The following is a 19,627-nucleotide window of genomic DNA, read 5'->3' as shown; positions in this document are numbered from 1 at the left end:
GAAAGATCGGTTGAAGATACCTAAGGACACCGCTAACACAGACGCCTTCTCAACCACTCTTCCTGTACTGAGGACAGGAACACGAGAATAACTTTGCCAGTTGCAGATCACACTCTTAAACCATCCACCAACAAACATTACAGAGAAAGTCAGTTGGTCATACATTAAATAAGGTAGCGAGCAATGTTAGAAGCAGAAAATATAGTCCCAGTTCTGACAAAAATGCTCATTAATACTGAAGTCAATTTAAAATGAAGAGATCAAACAGCGTCCCCTCTAAAACATCTCCCTAAAATGAAGATCAGCTTAAGGCGCATCATAAGGGGAAAAAAATAAAGGCAAATCTACAGGTAGGTTCATTCAGTAACATTATTATTTCTGTTTGGGTTACACATTACTTATAATCATAAATTTATGCTTTAGTAGCCAATAATGTAGGTACTTTGAAGAGCAATATTTATCTGTATACCCTACAACACACCGATAAGGACAAGAACACACCTGGAAATGTAAAAAAAAAAAAAAAAAAAAAAAAAGCGAGGATGATTCTACAGTTTGTTTCTTGTACCTATTTGAAAAATGCTGCAGACTTCAAATTTTCTTCTTTAGATCTTATGTAGCTTATTTACTGAGACATAAAAACTGTGGATACTGAAACACCCAGCAGTAACAAACTTCCCTCAGAAGTGATACTGAAATGTTACAGAGCAGAAAATAAATAGCCAGTAAGGAGCATGTTTAACTTCTGCTTTGTTACTAGTATCCAAAGCAGTCACTTTCAAAAACTTATATACACATTGTATTAGTTCTATACAGATACAATTAGCAGTTACCAAAGGTCTCCAGTTACATTTTACAACCAAACCAACAGCCTTCCTTGGCTACTGACCATACAACGTTTACTTTTTCCCATCAGAAGATTAACAAAGTACCCATCAGTGCTGGGACACATACTTTTGAACTACATGAGGCCAAATATTTTTATTACAGATGAAACCACAAACTCAGAATGAAAAACCTGTGAACATCTCAAAAAATAAAGACGGGAGAATATAAATTAAGTTCTACAGCTGAGTTCTTATCTAAAACATCCCACACATGATTGAAGAAGTGCTAGCCAAGAAGTATCCGCTAGAAACCTTGGGATTTTGACAGCCTGCAAGAACGCGTTCATCCTGATGGATGACAGAAGCAACAAATGCTGCAAGAGCACCGTGCCACACAATAGCACACACCTCAGTTTTCTAAGTTGAAAGTCTACAGTGAAGCGGTGTCACGCCTATAGATGCTGAGGGGGAGCCCAAGGAATACTTACTCTTGGCTGCCAGTTTTCATACTGCTTCTGTAAGTTCGCCCCAATGGTTTCCAGAGCTTTTTGAGGACCCATTGATAGGGGATCTAAGAAACAAAATACACATGAGTCTTTTTGACCACAATTGAGTCGTTCAGCTTACCAAGAGGATGACATTACTTCCAGTTCCATGTGCATTTAAACCTGTAGCTACTTCACATTATGTTTCTGTAAAATCTGGATCTACAACCTTGGAGACCAAAGTCTACTGACAAGAGCAGCACTCCTTGCAGAACAAAGGCATCAAAGCTTCTGCACTGCTCCTCTCCAGCGTTCTGCATGCAGGAGAGGGCATTTAGTGATAACTTAGTGCAGATTTCTTTCCTGCATTCATTTTAAAATTCATCAACATTATATTCTTCATGGAAGTTACTTAGGTATAACACCAAAAAATTATCCTCAAACTCTCCACTCAGATACAAAGTAAAAACCATTAGAACCTGACAGATTTGGAAGATTTCTCTCACTAAGGTAATAAATACAAATGTTTGAAAGGGAGGAGGAAAGGCTTACCATTTGTGTCTTTTAATACTAAAAAAATGTTTCTGTAGTAAATAATGACAATTGAAATAGCTTACACAGACATTACAAATGGTGTACAGTCTCTGAAGCAGTAAGCAATGGTAGTAAATGAAGCAAGATTGTTTTTATTAGAAAAAAATGTTTATCATCAAACATATAACCATTTTAATAAGTTAATTTTATCACTAGATAATTACCACAATCCATAGCAATATAATTTCAGCTTATGTGCTCATTCAAAAAAGCATGGCTGTATAATTGACAAGTTTCAAAAAAAAAAAGCCTAGAAGCTAATATTTTGCAATTTAATACAAATTATTTTTAAAAGCAATTAACAGATTCCATTAAGTTTTTAAAATCAACTTTATGAATACTCTACCTTATACTATTAGAAACAAAACCTAATAAAGCATGATGAAGGCAAGATTTTATGAGTTATTTTTCTCAAATGCATAAAAACTAGGATTTTGCTGAAGTTATCGTATTCTTTTGTAGAATGATTTAAGGTAATATATCATTCACATTTTTCCAGACAGACTGAAAACAAATAACCAGCAGTAGTAAATGGGCTTCTTGAAGTCTAAGCAGACAATCTATTTCCTTCAGCTTAGCTTCAGCTCTTGCTCCACAAGTGTAGCCAGGAGCATCACCAGACGAAAATGAGTTCTCCGGTCCTCTCTATAAAGCCTGCAGTTTCAGCACTCACTGACATACATTTCAGAAATGTTTCTACACACTGCAGTAATCTTTGTCACTCCGAACTGCACCAGTCCCCTTGCTTTTTAAAGCAAGTTTCACATGAGACCCTTGAGCTGCAGGACAGCAGCATTCACACTGATGCTACTAAAAGGATTCACACTGCCTTGTGAGACCTTTTGTTAGTTAATATGCCATTAGCTACTGCTCAAACAACAAAAATGCAGCATAAATACATCAGACATTTATTTATTGTATCCTTCAAAAGGACCAAGCTGAACGTTAAAAAAAGAAATGTAAAATATTTCAGATCCACTCTGCCAGCAGAGGAATACCGTTAGTGGACTTTGGAGTGCCTTCGGAGTACCGAGCACTAGACAATGCCCTTCCTGCTCTAACAAAGTACACTGGTGCCACTCCAAGAGGCAAACAAGAGAAGAAAATCTTCTGTTTCCCTCAAGACTCTTGTACAGCAGAAAAACCAGTGGGTGTTTTTGCAGATTACACAACTTTACATTTCTGAAAACAGTAGAAATGGAAAGGAGTGCTTGTGTACACACACTAAAAATTTAATTTAAAAACTGCATTCAAAATTCTCTTTGTTGATGATAATCACTAATAACCTTAACGACTCTGCAACACTCCTCATTCTCTTTGCTCTCTACCCATGTACCAGTGAGAAATGAGAGCTGTTCTCTCCACTGAAGAGACATATTTGTTAGTGCATGCTCATGGCTTTTTAATTGCTTTAAAGTCATCAGCATTTTTTGGTTTAAAAAACAAAATGAGACACTGCAGATTCATAAAGCAGGTTAGAAACGAAATGTTCTGAAAGTTGTTTTTTAAGAAGTTCAGTTTATACAATGATTAATTTGCCACTGTAGCCCATTATAAGGCTCAGTATTTGGGATTACGGGGCTTTGCATCTTACTCGCTGAAGACTGAACATTTTCAATTCCTAGATAAAACCCAAATCTCTCAGATTTCTTACACAAGGTAATTCCTTTCAATATTATTTCAGATTTATCTCATCTTGAAAATCTCCAAAACCAAGGAAACTTTTCACTTCCTAATGAAAAAAATAGAAATTTAATCCAACGCTGCATCAAAGTATCAAGCCCTTGTGTTAGCACTGCTAGCAAGAGATTTTTGGGAATAATTCCAGGTTTTCTGAATTTATGTACCCAAGTCAAATAGCCTCAGAGCAGTCACCTCGAACTGCAGTGAAGTCCACGCATGTTAAAGACCTATTTCTCAACTGTATGAGGCAGGGTTATTTTAAACCTTTGCAGAGCACTCTGAAGATGTAACTGCTCAGAGGTTTCCTTAGATACATTTTTTAATATTTTTAATTCCTGTAGATTTATAAGTAAGTAGCTAATTAGCAGCCTTTTTTCCTCCACACTATCTCATTTTAGAATAAAGCAGGAGAGATGACCTATGGCAGCTGATACTGCTGGACACTTAATTAACTCGTATAGACATGGAAAAATCATAAACCAGATTTCCTTTTGTTCACCCTAGTTTTAAGGCCAGGAAACCGACAACTTTGCAATTACCATATATGCTACACCTCAGTATCTGTAGGACTAATGCAGTTATCTGGAGCTTGGAAGATTCAAGACTTACCTATCCAACACTCCAGACGGGCACACGGAGTTGTTTTCACCACATCAGGAGGGTCCACACCGACATTTAGGCACAAAACTAAGGCAACACTAACAGTCTTCATCTGGAAAGAAAAAACAGTAAAACGCTCACTTAGAAGCTAAATAATTTTTGTGCTGAAGTCTACTATAACTTCTGAAGGGTTTCAACTAAGTTTCGTTATCTGCTCTTTAACACAAACTATTTTAAGCAAGGCATGACTGATTACATTTTTTTTTTAATAGAACAGTACTTCGAGATTTTACATTACTATTTTTATTATTATTTCCACAGCTCATTCTTCTTTTATACAGCATGGAAATGGATATCATCGGACTTCTATGCATCTTAAATTAGTCACTGTCCAACTGAAATGTATTATTAAAATATGGGAATATGCTACTCAGGGTCCCTGATCAATATTAGGATATAGTATGTCCTTTCTAATACTGAAACCAAAAGCAATAAAAGGAAAAACATCCAAGTGACTAACTAAACTCTACCAAAATGTTTAGTCCTTGTTTTTTGTTTCCTTCACATGTAGCTAACCTGGATACATTTCGCAGACCTCTGAAATGACACAGCTCATAGAGACAAGAACCTCAGTAAGGTGCTTATAATTATCTGAAGAAGAGACTAAAGGAATTGGGTTTCATTTTTTTTTTTTAATTATTTTTTTTTTTTCCATATTGCCACATTCAGAAGCCATCCTGCATTTTTCCACCTTTTATTCATTTTTCTAAAATTCTGCAGCGGGAGATGTTTTGGCAGGCAAAGCACATGGTGTTGAGCACTCCAGGTACGTATACCCCACACAAACAGCCCACAGCTGGATGGGAAACACGTTACCTTGAAGCTTCTAATCAGAAGTTTCCCCTTCAATTCACCTTAAATATTGGCAAACCCAGGAGCGGCTACCAAAGCTGAAAGCTCTAACCGGTATTTCTGACAGCATTAATCCACCTCTAACTACGTTTATTACGTGGCCCCCAAAATTGCACAAACTGCTGCTTCATCATGCTTTAAATCAGCCTCCCTGTAAGGATGTACGCAAACCCAGCACGACCAAATATCATTTATATTATTCGGCTGCTTCATTCTCTCCTCTAAACTCCTTCAGCCCAACACCAACATACCAATAAGCCCATATCCTGATGCCAAGAAGGAAAACAAGAGAAGCAGCGTGGCTCGCTGGACTTCCATCGAGCGCTCGGCTCTCACTTGTCTGAAGCGAAGCCACCCGCGTCTCGCTTCCCCAGGGTGCTCGTTACGATTCAGAACAGCAGGAAAAAAAAACAAAAGTGAGAGCCACACGACTGTATAATTTATACAGAAAGCAGAAAGTGGAGCAGGGAGGCTCGGGGAGCGGGTGGAGGAGCGCAGAGCCCCTTGGATGCGCTGCCTGCCACACGGGCACTTGGCCCCCCAGGCTGTGACCTGGTCCCACTCAGCAGGGACTGGGAATTGAGCGTTACTCTTCCCTTTTTTAAACGGATCTTCCCTTTAGCAGACCAGCTACCAAGACACAAGAGGGGCACCAGGCCTGCCGAAACCTCTCCAGCTCCTTTGTAACGTTTACAAGGTGACGTCTTCACCAAGAGCTTCCCATTGCAAGGAAGCTTTTATAGGAAGTTTACGAGAAATACATTGTTTGAAAAAACATCCGTGTGCTTCTGCACGGTGATAAAAATAGCAGAAGGCAAAGAAAAACTTCAAGGTAACGTTAATAATGCAATACCTCTGCAGGCAGCCTCCACCATCTGTGGTCCGAAAGGTCGGTGCTTGCTGTGACAGCAGGTACCAGGTTCCCAGCTCAACTCCTCCTGCGTGTTTGTTTCCCTTTTCTAGCCCGTCTCCCACACCAGTACCATGAAATCTCTGCACACACACACTGGCTGTTCACCTGCCCTGAGAACAGCACCAGCAGGGAACGCCATCCCGAGGTGTCCCCCGGGACTGGAGGTGACCACGCGTGGCAGAGCTGCTCTTCAGAATAAAACCGACAAAGTTGGCTGAGGCACCGGGATAGCAAAGCAGCAAAATACGGCAGAAAACCTGAGGACCCACAGCACGCAGCAACTTGCTGAAGAGCCCTGCTGCCTAGGATGATCAGGAAAATGCTCCTGAATGTATTTTGGCTAAAGAATCCCTCATTCTCCTTCCTAGACAAGTCTGTCTCAAAACTGAGCCACAAGGAACGATCAATGACCTCCCTCGGTTATCAGTGGCCTTACCGTGCTAACAGTCACCATCACAAACACTCACGAGTAGAAGATCAGCGCAGCAGCAAGCCAATTAAAGCAAGGCAGCCGAGAAGAAACGAGAACACCCCCAAAACTCTCAAAAAAAGAAAGACCCATGGAGAAAAACAGAAACAACGCTCCAAGGAAGGCTGCTGTCCTAGGATTTCTCTACCTGCACAAAGGCAGAGAGATGCTTAAGAACCAGGAACGCCCTAACAAAGCATCTCCTAAAGGTTCACGTAACCCTCAGAAGCACTGCAACGTGCCCAGAGCGGCAGTACAGGAGTCGTTGTCAGCAGAACTGGTCCACAGCCTTCTCCACGAGAGCCTCGCTGCCACCTGGTCATCTCCTGCAGCATGAGGGCTCTGCCCAGCCGCGGTAACACCTCTCTACCAGCAATAAAATGAACTCAGAGAGTTCAAATGTTGGCTTCAGTCTGTTAAAAAGCAAAACAAAAAAAACTTTAAAGCTTGATTTTAAGACATGTAGACAAATGTACCCCCACTACACGTTCACTCTGCACATTGAACCATCACAAAAAGTTCCGAATCACCTTGCAAGAAGTCTGCAAAACTCTTCAGAGCTGTTCAAGTCCTCTCTGCTTAGACAGAAAAGTGTCTGTAGACAGATGCAGTGCGAGCTTCCCAACTCGATTCAATCAATACCCAACGATCTTAATTCAAAACGAATCCTGCTCTGGGTAAGAGAAGACAAATCCGTAACTGGAGGACAGCGCTCATTACTTACAGCAGGGGGTTCGGCGGTGGGAGAAGCCGAGTCGCTTTGTTTTGGTTTGTGTTTCCAAAGCCATTTGTAAAGCAGCAGGTGCCCTACCCTGGCGTCAATTCGCACACCTCGCAGGGCAGCTGCTGCCCCTCTGAGCAACCATCGAGCCGCCACGGATTGCAGCCACAGCCTGGTGGGGGGGAAAACAGAGCCACACCACCCCCAGCTCCAGGGGCCACTCCACAGCAAAGGAGCAGAGTGCTCCCAGCCAGCCCAGGAGCTCACCCACACACTGGGGGAAGAGCAGAAGGCACACATCGTTTGGTTTTGACCCCAGACTAATGCCCAGGTTGTGAGTTTCTTACACACGAACACAGCTGACAGCCTGTGAAAATGCAAAAGCCAACACAAGACAAACGCTTAGGATGCAATCAGCAGAACTGAAGCAAAGGCTGCCACCAAAACGTGACCTCGCACCCCAACGAGGTTCCCTCGGCTCACAGACACCCCCTGAACTGGCCCTGGAGGAGAGGGGGGAGATCCTGGAAGGCAGCCGAGCTCCTTCCAGCGCAGTTGTGGTTGGAAAGTCCAAAACAACCGCCTGAAGCTGAAATAATGTGCACAAGCTCCCAGTGCTATCGCCTCCGTTAACTTCCCCTGCCATATGAAACACGCACCATGCAGGCAGGTGAGCTCTGCTTCTCTGAACCGAGGGCATCTGTATGCAGCACTGTTTTAATCTGCATTTCCATAGAAACCCAATTGTGCATTCCTCCTCTCATAAAAAGAGGATCTAATTCTCACTCAGCAAGTTATGAGGCAGCAAGAAAAAAATGCTACAGTCAAACTATTACAACTGGCTTTCTTGCTTGCCACTTATTTTAGAAATCAATGTAAGTACGGCGTAGCCTCATTTAAATATTCTGAATTTGGTAGCAACTTGTCAGTAAAACCTGGTATCTTTGAAACCCCTTTATTTAAATCAAGTTTCACGACTTGACTGCTGCCGAGGCTGTGAGATTTAATTCAATACACAAAGCATAATTCCAAACCTCCTGTGTTAAAAATATACTTTAAATAAATAATAGATCAAAGCAGTGTCACTTTGATGGCATATGTAGTCCAGCGAAGCAGGAGACGAAAGATTAAATGTCTTCAGAGCAGTCCCTCCAGATGAAAGGGGGCGAGTGTGGTTCAGTTACTTTACCTAGATTTACTGCTGATTACTTTTCTTATTTGATTCTTCCTTCCTGTTGGATTCCTGCTCTCTAAAGAATCTTTAATTTCCTATAAACTCTGGGGTTTTTAGAGCAATGAAGAAAAAAAAAAGTCATTCCAAAAGTCATTCCCTTCCCAAACCTAAGTGGAATCATTTCCTGTAGCTATAGTGAAGTTAGGCTCACTCCTTAGCAGGGAGTGCTCAAGGTGATGTATAAGCACAAAACCTGCCCCAGCCTGTGGTTTTTTCATGATTCATAGGGAAAAAATGCTACAGGTTTATCTGCATCTCTAGCAGATATACATTCTGGTTGGTAGACCTTTAAGAATTTCTTAGTTTAGATATAGGCTCAGCCCATGCTGCTACAAGCAAATTTATCAAATGCTTTCCACACTCTCAAATCATAGCAAGAGATGAGTTACACCCCTCCAGCCCTCAAGAAAATCTTTCGATAGCAGCTGGAGGAGAAGAACGCACATCTGGGGCAATGAGAGGTGGCTTTTGGAGCAATGTAGCAGCAGACAAGTAAAGGAAGCTGAAGTCAGCTGGGGAGCACGACAAGCCAGCAGTCAGGTGGAGACAGAAAAGGAACCACTACGTGTTCTTAATTTGATTAGCGGCTACAGAAAGGTATCAGGGGCCTTGAACGCTGACCAAAACAAGCACGGCTGCAACACAGAATTCTGATCGGTGGGGAACAGAGCTCTAAAGAAACAGAAAACGAACGAGGAGAGTTCCTGAAGTCAGCTAAAACAACAAAACGAGAGGAATTATTTATAAGGCAAGAGAGCGCAACTCAAGTTAAGTGAAATCAGGAGGAGGGGAGGAAAAATCTTGTTCTTCAGCAAAAAGCAATTATACATAATGGCAAATCATGTATCCAAACAATACCTAATAAAGCTGTCCACACGCACAACGTGATCAGCACGACTCATCTGGCTCTGAAGTTACTCGTTTCAAGCTCACAGTGAAAGCAGAGAGAAGCAAATGTGAAGTCTTCAGTTTATTCCGTTCTCTTCATTTACAAAAATAAAACTCAATGTCTTTGAGAATGAATTCCCTCAGGGCCTGATTTTGCTGAGCTCTGGGCCACGCCGACTGCTGTAACCACCACTCTCTTCATTAAAGTGATTCCCTTTTACTGTAACAGGCACGTGAAACGTGCTACAACAGAGAGAAGGCAGCTGATTACTACTACCCCTGTACTCACGTTTATGCTGTAACCTATTGATCATCAAGGCAAAGTCGTTCCCAATTTAGAAAAAGACAGCTTGCAGATCATCAAGTAAGCAAATAGGAAGCTTCACGGGAAGGCAGAGGGATCACTAAAATAGACAAGCGAGCTCATCCCACCTCCACAGTCTAGTAGAGAAAATCGCTTTTTTGCCAAAACCCTTTAAAGAAGGCACACCACAAGACACTGTCTTCTACGGCTCGTTTAAATTGGATCCTAAACCAAAAAACTCAATTCAGCCCATTAACGATCTGCCAAGTCAGATCCTTACTACATGGCTCTACTCAGACAATTCTGGCTCTGCCTGAGCCTTCCCCAGCACTTCTGAGCACAGGAACCATCGGGTGAACACCCCCAGGAACATCCAGATTACCACACAGCCCCCGCAGCCCTGCTCGTGGTGCCTTTGGGAAGAACTTCGAGGAAGGAGTTTCCAGCAGTTCCCAAGCTTAGGTCGCAGCATTACAAATGGGATCATAAACGTAACAGGAATTCGGTCAGACAAAGAAATCATACAGGTTATGTCCAAACTCCGAGACCTCGGGAATCTGGTAACAACTGAAAGCCAATTCCAAAACTGGAAGGCGTGGAGCTGATTATCCGCAGTGTCTGTTAGGTGTTTGCCTGTGTATTTGTTCTAACTTAGCCTAACTAAGGCAGGACACAAACATAGCACAGGGTTCAAGACACCCTGGCAGAGATCTTTGCTTGGCCTTACCAGTGCAATACACAACACACACATACAAGAGCATCACCTTGCTGTAACACTCACTAGGTGCTTCATCTAATAATTGTTTTCTGCCTCCAAAATCATATAATCTCAGTTTCCTCTCAGACTGAGTCACACACACAAAGAACGCCTTAATTTTGTATCCCACATAACGTGCTGGTGGCAAACTTCGAAACCACAAAGCTTCCGTGCACCTCCAGCAGCCGCCTGCAAGGGCATTTCCCGTGCCTTGCTCCAGCGTCGTTACCTGCCGATCCGCAGCACTGCTTTAGCCCTCGTTAATTTTATTGCCTGCACTGAAGAACACCAAGTACCAATTCCATTTAAATAGCTTAAAGGAGGGAGCTATTTGCAGAGCATATTACGGTGAACTTGGAATTTGCATTTTCCATACAATGCCCCAAGCTGGAAGGGGTCTTCAGGGATCTCCCAGCCCCACATTTTGGGACCCGGCCGCATCCCTCACACATGAGGGGCACCCAGGCTGAGGGCACGTTGGGCGATCGGATCCCCCCCAGTCCCCTGCCCTGAACGCAGCCCCCAGATGGGAGCCCTCAGGGCACCGACTCCTTCCACCCCCCCCTCCCCACCCTCCCTGCCCCTCAGCCTCACCCGGTCCTTCATCCTCCAGCTCTGCGCCAAGGACTTGGAGCCCTCGATCTTCTCGCAGTGCCTCTTCTTCATGAAGGCCAGGGGCAGGTTCCAGTCGCTCAGGTCGGACTCATCCTCCTCCCCCAGCCCCAGCAGAGGCGACTGCAGCAGCTCGGCCTCCATCGGGGCGGCGGCGGCGGCCAACGAGCGCCCGGCGGCCCCGGCCCCGAGGACGGCCAAGGGCAGCGGGGGCGGCCAAGGACGAGCCCGGGGCAAGCGGCGCCTCACGCCCGGCGGCTCCGCGCCTCAGCCCCGTCAGGGCCCGGGGAGCGGCGGCGCCTCCCGGCCCCTCCGCGGGCCGAGCAGCGGCGGGGCCCGGCCCGGGGCCTCCCCTCGCCGCCTCTAGCCCCGCGGGCCCCGCGTTCGCTGCGGAGGGAGCCGCGCCCGGCCCATGGCGGCCCCGCGCTTCTCGCACACCGGAGACCGCGGAGCGGAGCGGATCGGCGGGGGGTGGAGGAGGGGACGGAGAGGGTGAGGGGGGGAGGGAGGGAGGCGAAGGGGCGACGCGTCCCGCGGCACCGGCAGCCGCCTGGGCTCAGCACCGCGGCCAGGACGCGGCCATCTTGGCTCGGCCCACGATGCACCGCGCTACGGGCCGCCGCCTGGGACACGCCGCGCCGCGCGCGCGGTCGCCATGGTGACGGCGGGGCCCGGCCGAGGGGAGCCCCCCCCACACCCCGCTCAGCTCCGGCCCTGAGGGGCCGCCCCTCGCCCGCTGCTCAGTTGCGGGGGGAAGAGCTGGGGAAGGGTGAAACGGGCCCGCGGAGCCAGGGCTGGTGCCCCTGCCTCTGAGGAGGAAGGGCCTTGTCCTGAAAGTACCCCCCTTGCTATCAAATAAACAGGGGGTTAATTAAATGAAATAGTGCTCCTCGAGAAGGTCCTCTGGGTGTCTGCTCTTAGCTGTACTCAAGTCCAACTGCATTCACATCCGTGCATAAACATTCATGTCTCTACATATACATTCATATCCATACATGTCTATATATATACACATCCATGTCCATACACATACATCCCTATCCATACACATACATCCACATCTCCACCTATACATCCATATCCATACGTCTCCACATATACATTCATGTCTCTACATATGCATTCATATCCATACATAGCGTTTTAAAGCCGTAAAAAAGTATTTCAAAGTCTAGATCAAAGAATACACGTATAATTTGAGTTACACAATCATATTAATCACTGACATTGTCAGAGTGCGTACACCCATGCGATAGGGCATACTGCAAAGACCTTTCTCCAGATGGCAAAAGGCCGCTCCATGAAGGCTCTGATCCTGGGGCAGCCAACGTTGGCTTTTCCCATTTGCTTGGCTGGCTGAGCCAGTTCATCATTTACAGGTGCTTTACACAAAGCGCTTGTGGCCATGGCTCTGCTCACCTTGAGCAAATTCCTAATGCCAACAGCAGCCACACAAAACCGGAGCAGCAGTCCCAGCACGCTACCTGCAGCGCTGCCAGCAGCTGCCCGGCACAGATGGGCCCTGGCATGGGCAGTGCCGGTCGCTAATCCTGGCTCCCGACAGCATTAGGGAGCGTGTGCCGGCGCCTGTCCCGCCAGAACGTGCTGCTCGGCAGCGCTGGAAGCCACAAATACCTCTGAAGGACACAGCTGGCAGAGGGCAGCGAGCACAGATGTGCTTCCCTTCACACAGGCAAAGCGTTAAAGCAGTGGCTGGTCAAGATAATGGGCTGTGTGTTCTCACAGTGCCCTGGGCGAAGTCCATGGCCTGTGCCAGAAGAGCTGTGTTTGCCCCCTGTTCCTGCACAGACACATCCTTCCTCTTTATTTCAGGGACTCCTCCAAACCCCTGCCCTGCTCCCAAGGTTCCCGGTGCTCCCCATTCTGCGATCCCACCCACACCTGCACTGCTGCTCTGTTCCACTCAAACAGGGACAGAGAAGGTGTCAGGAGCAGGATGCCGGAGAGCAGAGCTGCAGTGATGGCTGGGCCAGGGGGACAAGGACCTGGGGGTGAACAAAGGCTGTGCAATCCCTGGCTGCGGCTGCTCTGACCCACAGCGCTCCTGTGCAGCTTCCAGGCAGACCTCAGGCCTGAGCTGTGCCTCTCAACCTTGCTGTTCTGCTTGCAGACCCACTCTGCCCTCCCTAATCACATCCTTCCTTGTCATTGCTGGCCAGGATTCCTCATGCTGCCAGTTTCTCCATGCCAAAAGCAGCGTGTGATGCATGTCACAACCGTCAGGATTTCCCATTTCCTTGCAGAGTAAGCCCTCAGGCTGATTCTGAGAAAAAGAAAGAAAAAAGAAAAAAAAAAAAAAAAAAAAAGGAGAGGGGGAGAAAAGAAAAAAATCAGATTAATTTGATAGATGACAAGATCTTCTTGTCTTAGAATAACAGGCTGATAGGAGGGCCCTGCACATCACCAGTTCTTTATACCTCTGTGATAAAGAAGCACAGAGTGCAGGCTTAGCAGCCCTTAATGCCTTTATGACCACACCATGCCAGGTGAAGCTCTATACAACCTTCCACACAAGAATAAGTCCAGCCTTGTTTACAGGGGTGCCATGGGTGCAGGCACACGCAGATCAATCCAGCCTCAGGCTGTGTGACCAGGGCAGGCCCCGTGGTTTCTGCAGCCCGGCCCCGTTGCCATTCCAGCAACAACTGCACATCACAGCTCTTCTCACAGCTTTCACAACAAACAGTCCTCCGGGCTTTGTGCACTAATTCAGGCACGATGGAGCCTTTGCTCCCACGAGGATGTGGATTTTATCACTGGGGCTGACAGTTTCTGAGTTGGGGGTGGGATGACATAATCTCCATGCTAAATACATGTTATTTTTTTAAGGCACGATGAAAAGGGCATAACATTTAGTTTTAGCAAAGCTGCAACTAGAAATTTGCAAACGGACCAGAGACCGTAAATATCAAATGTATCTGCACTTTATCAGATCTCTGAATAAACCTCACAACTATTCTTTTTTGGCACATGCTGCAGGTCAGCAGGGATCAGTCTCCATTTGAATTCCTAATTTTTCAAGTTTTGATGGAAATCAGAATGAGTTGATTTATTCAAATATAGCACTGCCAAGCAGGTGGTGGCATCTGCTCTCTGATAATGCAAATCTTCAGGACAGTGGTCATGGGCTCTCTTTGATCATTTGCAGCTTTATGCTTTAATCAAAGCTACTCACCTTATTTCAGTCTCCATAGGGCAAGGACCAGAGGGAGACATGAATAATCTTCCATTTATACCTCCATAAAAAATAGCTATTAGAAGCGATGCCTTTCCCTGGGCTTCTTTCATTTCACTCCATAGTCTAGTGTCAGGTCCTGGTTTCCCTCATTCTGGAGAAAATTCTGCAGCTTTTACTCAGACAAAATATTTCTCAGCTTCGATAAACCATGGCATGCCCCACACCGCTAGAGTGCATAATCTAGGCTACCTACGTGCTTATCCTGCTGGGCTATGCGTGGGCTTTCTTAATGTCCTGATTTATTTATTTATAATGTTTAGCTTATACTTCTACAGTATCATAGGCTCTTAAGACCTCCAGCGATCGAGTCTGCTTACCTTCTCCAGCTATGTGCTCGACAGCTATTTTCCAACTTAAAATTAAAGTGGGTTCTTCGTTCCTACCTTCAGTAGACAGAGAGAACAATTTATCCTCTTTCACCCTCTCTTATGTATATGAAAGCTGTTTTCAAGTCATCTCAGCTACTTCTTCTCCAGACTAAATGATTCTTTTAGTCTTTGTTTTTGGATCCCGTGTCTAGACCTCTCACCCTGCTGCTCCTCTCTGGACTCTCCCCAGTCGTTTCACAGCTTTCCTGAGCTGTCCCCAGGCTGCTCACAGCATTCTGGGCACAGCCTTGTGGGCAGGGGATGATTATGTGTGTTTTACTGCCTGCCTACTTATATACCCCAGTAGGGTCGTAGCTCTTTTTGAATCTGGATGGCATTGTTGACTCATTTTCAGCAGGTGATCCTCAGTAATCCACAGATTCATTGTCACCATTGTCCTGTAGGTACTGTAACCTCTTCTCTCTTCTGCACCATTCATTAGTGTCACCACACATTGTGTGAGGAACGTTGCATTTTCCTGTAATGAAGCAAAACAAAATATTTTTGGGTGTTTCCAGTTTGTCCAGACCTTTCTTAATTGAAGTCCCATCCTCTGACATGCTTGAGGCATGCTCAGCTTTGGTCTGAAAAACTACTGTACAGCTCCCAGCCGCACAGCCGAGCCAGCCGTGGATGTTACCCAGGCAGCTGTGAGCCCCAGGCAGATCCCTGGAACACCTCGCTCCTTCCACAGAGGCAGCAAGGCTCCAGAAACTCGCACCAAGCATCCAGCCTGCCTGGCGATCCAACAGCCAGCTCGCTGGGATTTCATCTACACTGCATTTGCTTGACCCCTGCGTGCCACATGATTTCAGGGGGTGGCCAGGTGGGTGTCTGTATCAGAGCAAGGCATCGAGGTCCTCTGCAAGAGCAGACCGAGGTCCAGTCGATAGAGCCTGGCAGTGCAATTCATCAGCACAAGCGCCGGGTGAAGCGAGCTGTGTCCTGAGCTTGGTTGGCTGTATTGACCGGGTCTCTGCCTGCTTAATGAAGGAAAACATGGCTATACTCAGTCTGGAATGCCAATTATGTTTCAGTGCTCTGAAAATACAACTGGGAGTCCCACAGTCAAACATCTGCCTGCCCGCAGGCTGAGTTTTTCCCTTTGAATTCTTTGTGGCACTTACTTATTGCTTTGCTGGGTCTGCGCCCCCCTAAAACACGCACACGCTCACAGGCAAAACCTCACTTGCTGTGCTTCACGCTGGGGTCTCGCTGCATTTCAGATCACTCTGCTTCAGCTCCAGCTTTATCTTCTACAAAACCGAGCCCTGATTTAGCAAATCTGTTCTTGATTAGGGCAGCATAGTAAAACCCTTGTTCCTAGGGAATCTAGGGAATGGAAATGTCATGTCACGTAAGGCACATTAACTGAAGTCCTAAAGACCAAAACGCAGAAGGATTATCTTCCAGAAACACACTTTGACAAATTCTTCCACCTGCCACTCTTTTTAATGATAAATCCTCCTATCTTGCTCCCTGTCAGCGCCCGTTGTTTTGCCCTATTCAGCCAGCTACCTCTAATTCCACTCTTGGGTGAGAAGAAATAAAGATATGTAAGGAAGAACTATTCATAAATACCAAGAGAGATTTTATCTTTAATTTTCATTAGTCACATCCACAGGTCACCAAATGAGTCAAAGTCAGATTCAAAGGTCTGTGCCCTGAGCCAAAGGGCTATCCTTTTTAAGGCTCCAAGAGTAAGAATATGTTTGTGTCCTTATGCGTGAGAAGACATCCCTTCCCCACACGTGGACTCCCAGCCAAGTGTTATTTGTACAGCCATAGCCAGGGCTGTTTTAAGCATTTAGGGGCTAACAACAAGGTTTGTTTTAACACTTTAGTCAGGGAAGCTTTATATCCTGCAGACAGGAGGTAAAATATTTATTAGGAAGAATATCTATTTTTAACTAAGCATGATTTCATTTCTATTATTTATGCATGTGCAGCGCATAGACTTCCCCGCTTCCCTCCGTGCAGGAAATGTGAGTCGGAGACTTGAGGCTGGGAGCGGGAATCGGAGCCTGGGGAGGACGGGATCAGGAGGCAGGTGAGAAGGGGGTGGTTGCTGTTATGTGCCAAATCAAAAAAAAAAAAAAAAAAAAATCCACATCAAGAAATGATTCATAGGATCGACCCTCAGTCTTGTAAAAGAATCCCAGTGACCTCCTTCTGAGAGGAAGAGAACCGGGGGTATATTCCCACCACAGGCATGCTTTTCCTCACTTGCTTGTCTAGATACACATGCACACGGGCAGAGAAATGCCCCAGTGATGTTGGGAACAAGCTGTGGTATCAAACCTGCCAGATTTGGGGTCACAGAGTGCCCTCCTGCCTTCCTGCCAAAGGACCTGTAGTACAAAGTACCCTCCTGTCCCTACTGTTGCTGCAAAGCCTGCTTTCTGAGCAGCTTACCTACTGCACAGGACTCATGGTGATGTCTCGGGAGAACAGCAAACCTGAAGCTTTCCCCTGCCGAGACAAGAAATGGGTGGAGAAAACAGAGGGCAGAAGAATCTAACATAGAACAGAAGAAACCATTGCTAAAAAACAGAGGCAAACTGAGTCTCACCATCTCGTGCTGCTCTCAGTGAGCAAATCCAGCTCCACGCACACAGCCCCGCTCTGCATGGACTCGGTTCCTGCAGCACAGGCACCCCTTCAGCCGGTCGTTCCCATGTTCCACCCCACCCTGATGCTGCAGCGATGTGCTGCTGTGGAGACACTCAGGTGGCCTTGAGATTATGGGAGACAGAAAATGGGCATAAACTGTGTCTTAGTCAGGGGTGCCCCATTAGGAGTGTGATGGGATTCTTCTCTTCCCTTGAAAAGGCCAGAATAAATACTAGGTCAAAAATCTCTCCTTGCCCTTTTAGTGGAAGAAACAGTTTGCCATCAGGGGAAACTTTTCACCAAAGAACAGGGGAGAGAGAAGAGGTGATGCAACGAGCATAGCAGAAAATTTGGGAGTTCTGTCTTTTCTCTTTGCCACCGCTAAGCTACAAAAGGACAAGTTTCCTGATGAATTAGTAGCTGTAGAGTTTAGTTAATGAGTGTATTTGACATCCTTGGATACAAGGTAGCGAAGATGTTAGAAGTAATTTGGACTGCGAAGCAATCGCTGCATTTCACCCCAAAGGTGGCTTCAGTTCACTGACAAATGTAAAGATTTCTGCATTCCTGCTTGCACTGTGGAGACTTAAATGACCACTCCAAAGACGGACAAAAATTGGTTGCTTAATGGAGATGTTTTTCTCATAAAGCCTGAGTGAAGCTGCACTCAATACGTTTGGGGATACGATAGATTAGATAGTTTGTGGAATCCGTTAATAGAGTTCTCAGAGCACTTCACTATCCATCTCAATGAAAGGCGTTATATAAATGTAAGCTCATTTGTTATCATTATCTTTCTTTGTCTCTTCACAATCTGGATAATTTGCTAGGTTATCAGGCTATGTGTGTTTAAAAACACATGATAGATGTAACCTCAGCAGACAGTCGCTGGTTTTCTCATTCTTAAGAGCAGAAATCTCTCCTTAAACGCTCTGTACCCGCTATAGATCGGTATCAGCTCTGACTCAGCGGCAAAACAAACCCAACACACTAGAAATAGAAGCCAGTGAATTCTGCTGGACCCTTCTGAGCCTGTCAAAAGCATTCAGAGCAGACGTCCCATTTTCCAGGGCACCTTTCAGCACGTGCACCTTCCCATGGAGGGCAGCTTTTGGAAATGCCCAGCACAATGATGCAGAGATTGCTTCAGAAGCAGAACCGTGAGGGTCTGGATTTATGATGAGTGAAGAAGAGGCAACAACCAAGAGACTTGGATGAACCAAAACAAACCTGAATTGAACATACAGCCTGGGCTGCCCCATGCAGTGTTAACCACTGATGTCCTTTCAAATGGGGAAATCCAAAAATCTCTTCCTAAAGCCTAGAAATGTAACTGTCCATGGAAGCAGCATGCTTCTCTAGTCCTCTTTTTACCATTCCCCTGAAATAAACCATCTGAGAACTTTTCCTTATGCCTAGGATATTTCAGACTCAGATTCCTGATACAGAGTGACACAACGATCAGCATTTATTTTCTAAGTCCTGGTGGGCTCCATGGCTGATACGTTGGCTGCTGAAATTCCAGCAGGTTTCTAAGAAATAGTGTGACCAGACTTATTATAATTAATGGAAACAAGATGAATATATACACGAACTTCTCATTTACACTGGGGACCATCCATACAGCAGGAAAGTAAAGGCTTTTCAACATGGTAAAATAAGCACTACATAAATCTAATGTGTGAATTTATAGTACACTAATGACTTCCCATTAAGCTGCTGATTGAACAGTCAGGATGTGGCAAGCACGAGAAGCTTACTCCTCTTCCAGAGACCATGCCAAGAGTTTCTGTCCTTGGAAGCAGTGCAGCACAGCTCGCGTATTCTGGGTTCACAATTTAACTTCTTTTAGATTTCTCATGCAGAAAAGCCCTAAGAAGCAAGGCAACCAGACCCACAGACCACATACTGACAACATCATTACTACGCACCAGCCAAAGCCAGGCACTGCTGATGTTCTCGAGTTTGGATGGCATTCAGGTCTAGAAGCACAGTGCAAAGTACTGTAACAAATGCCAAAAGAAATGTGTACCCCTCCAGGTGTCCTGGAGCCCAGAGTTTTGCAAGATTTTCACCTCCAAAAGATTCTGTTTCTGCTGCACATCCCAGCGCTGGTTGTAGCCTTCACCAGGCCCCTGCCACTCGCTGCACCTTCAGCTCAAGAAGCGCCAGCTCTGCTTACCGGCCAAAACGTCTCCAGCTCCACTTACTGCCTGGAAGCAGCTTCTGTGTCATTCCAGTTACACTCACTATCTGCTGCTTAAATCTTGGAAGAGGAATCAATAACGTACCCAGCCCTAATGGCATCCTTGCCAGCAGAGAATCTTCAATGTCATGAGAGCTCCTCTCCCCACTAAAAGCTACATTTTAGGTAAGGGTCACGCCTCG

The 19,627-nt window shown here is 45.7% G+C and overlaps 1 protein-coding gene across 4 annotated transcripts in view; it reads right to left on the bottom strand.

The window, feature by feature from the left end:
* RPTOR (regulatory associated protein of MTOR complex 1) overlaps positions 1-11,575 on the bottom strand; it is a 135,415-nt gene extending 123,840 nt beyond the window's left edge. For 2 of the 4 annotated variants that reach the window (XM_072025750.1, XM_038165299.2), the window contains exons 1-3: positions 10,982-11,574; positions 4,199-4,301; positions 1,316-1,398 (exon numbers count right to left, since the gene is read on the bottom strand). In XM_072025750.1, the coding sequence (XP_071881851.1) occupies positions 1,316-1,398; positions 4,199-4,301; positions 10,982-11,143 (348 nt within the window). In that variant the 5' untranslated portion in view covers positions 11,144-11,574. Of the gene's footprint in view, positions 1-1,315; positions 1,399-4,198; positions 4,302-10,981 lie in introns of all 4 variants that reach the window. The other 2 variants (XM_072025751.1, XM_072025753.1) reach the window with 2 other exon arrangements.
* Positions 11,576-19,627: the final 8,052 nt, after the last annotated feature.

Source organism: Anas platyrhynchos, chromosome 19, assembly GCF_047663525.1.
Source record: "Anas platyrhynchos isolate ZD024472 breed Pekin duck chromosome 19, IASCAAS_PekinDuck_T2T, whole genome shotgun sequence".
Taxonomy (NCBI): Eukaryota; Metazoa; Chordata; class Aves; order Anseriformes; family Anatidae; genus Anas; species Anas platyrhynchos.
This window is presented reverse-complemented; position numbering and strand designations above follow the sequence as displayed.